Here is a 9,313-nt window from a genome sequence, read left to right as displayed (position 1 = left end):
TTCAACAGCTATGGATACTTGTGGTTCTTTTTTAAGAAGACCAGTTTATCCTCTTGCTCCACTGAAAGGCAGGGTCTCTGGGCAGTCATCTGCAGTTGAAAAGATTCGCTCACTGGCAACTGAAGTTGTCGGTACACACAGACAGAGATGCCAACCCTTACGATTTTTGCGCAATTTTACGAAATTACCATCCTAAAATACGCCTTACGATTTCTCTCGATATTCTTTCGATTTCGGTTTTTCTCGATCAAAGTTCATAATACCGGCTGTCTACAGTTTCTAAAATTATTGCAAGCACTCTCGAGCGCTAGCAACTACGTTAGTCCAAATTCCTTGAATACGCAACCTCGGCTTTACGGTCGTGCATTCTGGGAAAACTGTGAAAACTACTACAGATAGACCGCACGATAACAATTTCGATGTATCATGTTGTAGCATTAAATAACCATGCTTATTTATTGTGAAGCTAACACTTTAAAGATAAGTACATATTTGTAATACTTCAAATTTTCCGGGGTTTATTTCCGACGGAAAAGCCCGGGTCATTATCTGATTGTTCTAAACAAAGATAAGGGAGGAATTTTTTTTTTACGTCGAAGCACCATCAAAGATAGACTCTAATTTCTGATTGGTCAACTCAGCCAATCTTACATATCCCAGAAACAAGAATTTACACTAAAAAGCGAAAAAATCCTTCGGAACTCTCTCGATTTCTCTATACAACATACACTTTGAGTTAGTTTCTATATTCCTTTTAACTCCCCTGTATTTTCTTTGCTACAAGGCCAAGAAAGTCTATTCATAAACCTCATACAATGCCTCAATCGGCATCTTCTCCATATTATATAGAGCCCCCCCCCCCCCCCCCCCCCTCTCCAGTAAGGTCATAAATGTTCCGATGCGCCAAAACTCCAATAGGTCAACACAACCCCAACCCCCCTCGTTTCATTACCTATGTGTCTATAAAATACACTTCACAAAACAATTATTACTTTATCACTCTCCAGCCTCGATAAAACTTAAAGAATTCAGCAAAATAAATCACTAGATCACGGATCCTCCTTTCTGTGTTTAAAAATTGCTACGGCGCTAGCTCACCTATCTTTTTTAAAAGATAAACTTGTAATTAAATATTCAAACTCCTTACGATGCTTGCTTGTGTTGTTGTTTCGGTTTGAGAAGGACGATCGTATTCATGTCAATGTTCTAAAGTAAACAAAACAGAAACATGCCTCAAATTGTTCCGATTACATGTCAATTTACAAAATATCTTCAGCGGCTTTGGGCTTAGACGATCCCCGGACCCCGCCTTACTATGTCATTTCAGAATGTTGGCAGCTCTGCACAGGTAATGTTTGGCAAGGTTTGAGAGCAAAAGATAGCTTGTTTGGTTCCTTTCCACCAATCCAGAGGTTCGGATTCTATGGGTATACTATCTTCTGATTTATAACCAGTATTAAGTTCTCGTTCAAATCGGATTGTAAATGATTTTGTTGGCTCAACTTTGGTAACAAAAACTTCCCCAAATAAATCTAACATTGCTGATTTTTTGTTCTTTTTGGATAGATGTTCCTGAAGGATATGGAGATAACGAACAATATTCAATCTCAAAGTCCATAAAACAATACAAAATAAGAGCAGAGCAAACACGGACCTCCGAAACATCAGAGGTGGGATCAGGTGCCATGGAGGAGTGAGCATCCTCTGCCGACCGGTCACACCCGTCGTGTGCTCCTTGTCATGATCAGGAAATAACGGGAAAATCCGTCGTCAATTCAGTGTATAAATAATGGACTTACAATTGGTATGAAAAACGTCAGTCAGCATTTGACTCAATGATAAATTGTATTTGTTGTCAAGGTCATTGTATCGACAATAGAACTTACGAAATGATGACTTTAAACACGACTGTTGATACTCTTGTTTCATCAACTTGCTTGTCAATAATTTACCTCGTTTTAGAAATTGTTCATACGTAGAGCATGCTCTTGCGTATCGAATCAACTGAGATATATACACTCCGTATGCAGGTGATGAAGGAATATTGCTGCATAAGTAAGGAAAGTTGGTGATAGAAAAGAATGAGATCATTGGACAGGTCTGCAGGTAAATCAACAGAAAAAGATGTAGATGTGGAAAGGGATGGTTAGGCAGTTTTGTCCTTCAAAAGCGTTTGATGTGTGTGTGTGTGTGTTGTTGGGGGGGGGGGGGGGGTCGGTCAGCTCTCTCTTTTTCCATCTTTACTTTTTACACCCTAATATATAGTTTGAAAATAATACACATGTTCATAAACTGAAAAAAATTGAATGTTATTCGTCTGTCCTTCAATATGATTATGTTATATAACATAACAATTTGTGTTGTAATAGTACAATGCATTCTAAATCTGAATTAGGTAAATTAACTTATAATTCTAATTCTCGAATAACTGATTTACCTTCACTTTGCTTGATAGGGAAATGAATATCATCGTCGCAAACCACGGCCAAAATGTACGATCCCATTCTGGCCGTGGTTGAACGAGGAGAGAATTATTCGTAGCTCATTAAAATATTTACAATGCCCTCCGCGAGTAAAGCATAGTCGGATGATGAACTTTATCGCGACTTTTCAATATCCAATCGCAGTATAAGAAATATGCTTTGTATACTGTTGATGTCAATTGTTGCGATGGAAACAAAACTTCCCACTGACTGAATATGACGTCACAATAGATAGGTGTGAATATATAAGATTACGACACTTTTTGTGATCAAGCAGCCACGGGGAGAAGAGAGCTTTATGCGGAATCCAGGCCACACCGCCATAAAAATTTCTCAACTCAAGTCTTGAGAATTACTCAGCTAAAAATAATCTTAAATTCGCTGCCATAAAATGATTTGAGACTATTCTCTGCTGAGTAAATCTCAAGACTTGAGAAATTTCTCATGAACTTTTTCTCACGAGAATGTTTTCGCGGATTGTTTTCGCTGATTGAAGCGGCCTAGAGGAGCTTTTTTTTTGTCAAAAGGTAAGAAACCACATTGGTTGCATGTAAATAACCCCTATCGTCATAAATCGTCTGCTTTTTAAGATCAATTTTGGAGGGGATCAAACGTCAAGAGAAACGCTCACAAAACTGGGGGGATGACGAGGAAGTTTATACCTTAATCGAAGAAGTGAAATCGAGATCAGGTCGTTTCTACATTTAATTCGAATTTTCTCTGTCTTTTGCTTGTATATTCTGCATTGTTCAGGAATTTATATTTGCAAATATCCATATACTGCAGCTTTGTATTTTTCCTATGCATATCACTATTCTAAAACTGAATGATGGCGCAGCTGTAAGTTATAAGTCAAAAATGGCGATTCAAAATGGCGGATATTCATTTTTTCAAATTATTTCTTAATGTTTAAATAGGAGAAAGGATTTGTGAATATCTTACTGAGCGTAGTACAACTATGAAAATGACAATAGAGCACTGATATTATCACTTTAATTAGGAAAAATTGATCATATAAATTTGAAATGTGTTAATTAGCTCAAAATGGCGATTCAAAATGACGTACACTCGAATTTCGTAAAATATTCCCACTGCTTAATTCTAGCTGAGTTGTTTTGCACAAAATAAATTTATTACAGTTTGTTTTGTTTTTTTTTTAAATTAAAGAAATAATGAATAAATGTTCTGTTAAAGTTGGAGGAAACTGTTGTTAATGACATGATTTTTATGACACGGTCTTAATTACTTTTTTTTATTAAGATAAACCTTTGACAAATTTTTTCCTCTGCATTTCACTATTCTACAACTGAATGATGGTATAGCTGTAACTTACCATTCAAATTTATTTTCGGATAAATCTCCGCAATGGCCCATTCATAAGTTTGCAGAAAACAACCAAGAAGATCCATCCCATCGGTTTGGTCTTAGTAAAGTGAGGCTACTACTACTTATGCCGTATCTTAATACATGTATTACGTATTGCCTGGCATTGTGCTCGCTTTGCATGCATATAAAAAGAATGGGAAGCGTACATGTAATTTCTAAATAATGTTTGATGCACGTAAGTGGACACTGTGTATTTGTTACGCAGCTTAAAGACGAGGTTTTCTTTTGGGATCAGTTAATTTTCCCTCTCCTCAATCTTCTATTGACACGTATTACAATGAGTGAACTATATTCAATATATATTATTTTCTGAAGCTATGGAAAAGACAGATTTATCACCGAAACAATTTAAAAGGAATAATTGCAGGCCTTAGAAAGGTTCCATTTGCATTCTACAGGTGTCTATCTCTAGAAAGAATAAGCAATGGCACATCGATATATGTTATGCTAGTATGATAGCTAGAGGTGCAAGAGAGTACTCAGAAACAGTATGAGAGCACTACTTGGAGAACTAAAGACTAATTCTTCACTAATCGAAGAATGACTTAACCAATATCATCACATTCCAGTCCATCTTCAACCATCCAATCATCCCTTCCCCTCCCTCCCTTCCACAAACAGCAAACAGTAACAATGTCTTTCATAATGGTTGATGGCAGTAGAAAGGGTATTGTTTTTTTTCTCAAGGTAAAGCAACGTTAATAGGCAGAGGAATTTCTCTTGGTGTTCTTTTCTTCTGAGTTTAGCCGATTATATTGATAAGTTCATTTTATCAACAACAAAAAAATACTGGCAAAGTTTTATTTTATCTGGAAATAGTTAAAACAAACTAGACTTAAGAGTTTCCCAATGTTTTCCTCATATTTGACCGTGTTCCAAACCCCTTTCCACCTCAAAGCACTCCTGAATCGCTGTCATTATCAATTCGCACTTCCACTTCAACATCCCACATCACACCATCGAACATAACCGATTTCATCGAACCCTTTGTATTAGTTTTTGAAATTAGCAATTGTAAGAGCTAAGTAATACCCCCAACATCTTCTATTAAAGCTTTAAATGCTATATGTTTCAGTCTGTCTTCGGAATTTTTGTCTTGTCAACACTCAAGGTACTACACCTTTATGTTCAAATGTTAAATGTTTATTCTCTGTGTGAATATCTCACTGAGATTTAAATTCTGATGTTAAAGACATTTCTATTTCGTGTCCATATAGATTTGTTGTCTTTTTTGGTAGAAAGGTCATTCTATTAGCAAGAAAATTCTCAAACTTTATCATCTGGAATCACATTGTGTGCATATTTTGATGAGAAAATGTGAATGGTTTTGCAATTTAAGAGCACCTGCAGATTCCTCGTGATTTCTATCACGTACAAGCTTTCGTACCAATAGGCCTAAACCATTAATTCTTGACTTCGATCTAGTCAACACTTCTTTTGACAACTCCCGTGGGGATCCGGGTAAGAATAGGTCCTCAGTACCCCCTTGCTTGTCGTAAAAGGCGACTAAATGGGGCGGTCCTTCGGATGAGACCGTATAAACCGAGGCCCCGTGTCACAGCAGATAAAGATCCCTCCCAGCTCAAAGGCCGTAAGTGCCGAGCATAGGCCTAAATTTGCAGCCCTTCACCGGCAATGGTGACGTCTCCATATCAGTGAAATATTCTGGAGAGGGACGTTAAACAGTATACAATCAATCAATCAATCTTTTGACAACAAAATTTTCTTGAACACTCCAAGAACTTTACAAGGCAGCTTGAGCCACACTTCTTTGTTAGGATAGTGAAAAGTTGTATCAAGAATCGAAGGGGTGTGTGAACAAATTTTCCTCTTTCCGATTTTGTGACACGATAGCGGTGTTTTTCTTTGAAGTTTACTGTTCTGTATTAGCAATACAGAACGGGACTGTGGTGGGCGGAGCTACTTTCCGTTCTGTATTAGCCCTGTATTCTGCCAACTATTCTGTATCTAAAATACAGCACGGTCTAAAAGTAAATCTGATTCAATTTAGCAAAGCTAGCACGTACACATAATAAATACTGATGTTTTCCTATAATTAATTTTTAAGAAATACCCGGTATTTTCCTGAGAATGTAGAATGTCAAAATTTCTCAATCAATTTCTAAAAACTTATTCCACACAGAATCTACACGTAATTTCGATCGAAAGTAAAAAAAAAATCGCAATAACGGAAAACATCCTCTGTACCTAATTTTGAACAATCCACACGAAACGGAAAATTCGCTATCACGGAAAAAATCCTTCTCGCTGACGACAGCCACACGTCTCTTTCCCTTAGTTTTTAATGTCGCAATTCAATTTGAAAATGAAAATCCCTGACATCAAAGTCCATCGAAGAATTTTCTGTAAATCCTGTTTTTGTAAATCTAGTTAAACCGGGATTTTAAGACCCCTGAAATAAATTATGATAAATCTCCATCTACAATTATAACAACAGATCACATCAATTACGGTTAAATCCTCCAATTCATCCATTAAGACTAACTATCACTCGATTACGTCTACCCCGTTAAATTGTCAAAACAAATCTGACCGAATTTTACGTTTTCCGTGGAAATATATATACTGAGGATGCGTACTCCCCGTCTGGGCCTCATCTACAGTGGATGCTGCAAAGTTATAAAGTGGGCGGAGCTATTTTTGATTGATCGTGTCACAAATCATTTAGAGAACTCGACAGGTTCTGTGTCGTAGATACAAATTTGGGGGCGGAGACTCGTGCTTTCGCACTCGTCTGCCCCCAAATTTGTATCTACGATACAGAACCTGTCGAGTTCTCTAAATAATACTTGTATATTTTAAAATTTAAATACAATGTTCAATACATGATTATCCGTTCACAACATGAAATATTTGAGAATACAGTTGAATGTTTTGATGGAGAATAACAAAATGCAAATGCAGGGACACAGAGTCAGAGCTGCACAATCAAGAACATTTATAGTTTATATATATTATACTGGTTATATTATATTATACTGGTATAAACCTTTATGCTCGGGGAATACTGCTCTTGGGATAGCTTGATTGGTATATTGTCCTCTAAACATCAATTATTGTAACTATGATGTTATTAACTTTTTACATGAAGAAGCAAGGTGAGACATGTAATAGGTAAAATGTCTTCGAAACTGTGGTCAAAAGTTTATCTTAGTACTAGAAGTAATTAAACAAAGTCCCGTGTCATAAAAATCATAAGTCATTAAAAACAATTTCATCCAACTTTAATTGAACATTTGAACATTATCTTATTAATTTAAAAAAGCAGTAATAAATTTATTTTGTGCAAAACGACTAAGAATTAAGCAGTGTGAGTATTTTACGAAATTCGAGTGTTCGTCATTTTGAATCGCCATTTTTAGCTAATTAACACATTTCAAATTTAAATGATCAATTTTTCCGAATTAAAGTGATAATATTAGTGCTCTGTTGTCATTTTCATAGTTGTACTACGCTCAGTAAGATATTCACAAATCCTTTCTCCTATTTAAACATTAAGAAATAATTTGAAAAAATGAATATCCGCCATTTTGAATCGCCAATTTTGACTTATAACTTACAGCTGCACCACCATTCAATTGTAGAATAGTGATATGCAAAGGAAAAAATACAAATCTGCAGTATATGGATATTTGCAAATGTAAAATCCTGAATAAAGCAGAATATACAAGCAAAAGACAAATAAATCAGAGAAAATTCGAATTAAATGTGGAAACGACTAAATTTTCTTGAGTCAAAGTAAAAATGTTAGCATTCTTTTATCATTTTTATTGTTGCAATACACTCAGTGAGATATTCACACATTTATTTCCCCTTTGAACATTAAGAGAAAATTAGAAAAATTGGACTTTGAATCGCCATTTTGACCTATTTAACGCCAATTTCATGAAAGCCAGCATATTTTTTCGGATTCAGCATACTCGAAATAGGTGGAAAAAAACTATGCTGGACCAAATAATAATTATTTCCGTTAGAAGTATTTTTTTCTATAAATCTGACCAGACTATTGTTTGGGTTGATGAGAGGGAGCGGGGCTAAAAGAAGACTTCGTGAAAAGGAATGGCAAATGATTGCTGATAAACTCAATTAGTTAGTGCAGACTTAATATTATGCTTTTTTGAAATTCAGTTGTAACATTATATTCAAATAGATATCATTTTGGAAGTACAGTTAAGTGCACGTTGCCTGTATCTATCGCAACATCGCTCATGTTTTTGTAGATAACTTAAACAATGCAACGTACCTGCTATTCTGCGGAACCCTTCCATGACTTTGGCGACCCTTTCTCCTGCTGGATAGTTTATAAAATGTCGAAATATCTGGACAATGGCCCCTGCCACGTCTTTAACAATGCGCCCAACGGAAGACTCGGAGATGTTGAGGCTGTCCCCCACAAGTCTTAAATGTGCCCCCGTGGCAATAAAACGGAGAAATACTAGCACTTGCAATAGAGGGGGGATTGCTTGATTCCTCCCTGTGTCTCTGCTCAGTGTATTACTCAAGCCGTTTGTGATGAAAATGATGGATGCAGGCCGAAATCTATACCGTTGATAGACCTCATCTTCTTCAAGACTTTCTAGAGGATTAAGTCTATCTCGAAATACCCGTGGGCGAGGCAGAATGAAGCGTCTTCTATTTCTACGCAGAACTCTATGTGCAGTAGCCATATTGTTCCTTGAGAATATTCTTAAGTAACCTTTTTTGTGTACTCAAATAAATGACAATAATATGAATAAAACTAAATTTGAGATTTTTTTTTTACTCAAATGTTTTATGGCGGTGGCTGAGTCTCAGAATTGGGGAGTTGAGAAAATTCTCAGACTTGAGAATGTTTTATGGCGGTGGGACCTGGCCGTGGCTTGAGACGATGAAGGAATATATGATCATGTTTTTCATTGTCACTGCTGTATGGCATGGTCTTGAATCGAGGATCAAGAAAGGAACTTTCCAGAAGAAACTGGAGTGTCTCTGACTCTTTGTACCTTAAATTATTTAATGTACAAGTATAATAATTTTTAAGTTTAAAAAGTTTTTAATTAGTATTTAAACAGTTTTACATTTGCTATTTTTAAAAAATATTGTTACTTTGTAAGTAAGGTTAATGTAGTGTCCACGAATCAGTTTACGTATGACTTGTTTTGTAGTTTACCGGATATTTCCGGGTTTGCGGTTTCGTTTTGTGTATTAGATTTGTTCTCCATGCTGGCGTTTGATGCAGCGCATGTTTGCAGCAACAACTTAAATATTTTGTATTTGTCCATCCGGCCAAGAGCACATTGTAAGTTTATATGTTTGCAAATGTTTAATATGATTATAGTACAGTGGACCCTCATTTATCCGGACGCTTTGGTTCCCAGTAAATTTGTCGGGATATGTGAAGCATCCGGAAATCTGAATCACCAGTTAAACAAGACAAAATAACA

General features: G+C 36.2%; 2 protein-coding genes across 2 annotated transcripts; one reads left to right on the top strand and one right to left on the bottom strand.

Annotated features, from left to right (window-relative positions):
• Positions 1–1,328: 1,328 nt before the first annotated feature.
• Positions 1,329–7,980, top strand: LOC134264090 (uncharacterized). Its single transcript, XM_062746396.1, has 3 exons — positions 1,329–1,348; positions 3,074–3,174; positions 7,865–7,980. The coding sequence occupies exons 1-3, from the start codon at positions 1,329–1,331 to the stop codon at positions 7,978–7,980; spliced, it is 237 nt and encodes a 78-aa protein (XP_062602380.1).
• A 52-nt stretch (positions 7,981–8,032) lies between these two features.
• On the bottom strand, positions 8,033–8,557 carry LOC134264089 (uncharacterized). Its single transcript, XM_062746395.1, has one exon. It carries the CDS (start codon positions 8,555–8,557, stop codon positions 8,033–8,035), a length of 525 nt encoding a protein of 174 aa, XP_062602379.1.
• Positions 8,558–9,313: the final 756 nt, after the last annotated feature.

Source organism: Saccostrea cucullata, unplaced genomic scaffold, assembly GCF_032062105.1.
Source record: "Saccostrea cucullata isolate Sc308-1 unplaced genomic scaffold, CSIRO_AGI_Scuc_v1 ctg10674, whole genome shotgun sequence".
Classification (NCBI taxonomy): Eukaryota; Metazoa; Mollusca; class Bivalvia; order Ostreida; family Ostreidae; genus Saccostrea; species Saccostrea cuccullata.
Note: the sequence above shows the minus strand (reverse complement) of the source record. Positions and strands in the feature narration are given on the sequence as shown.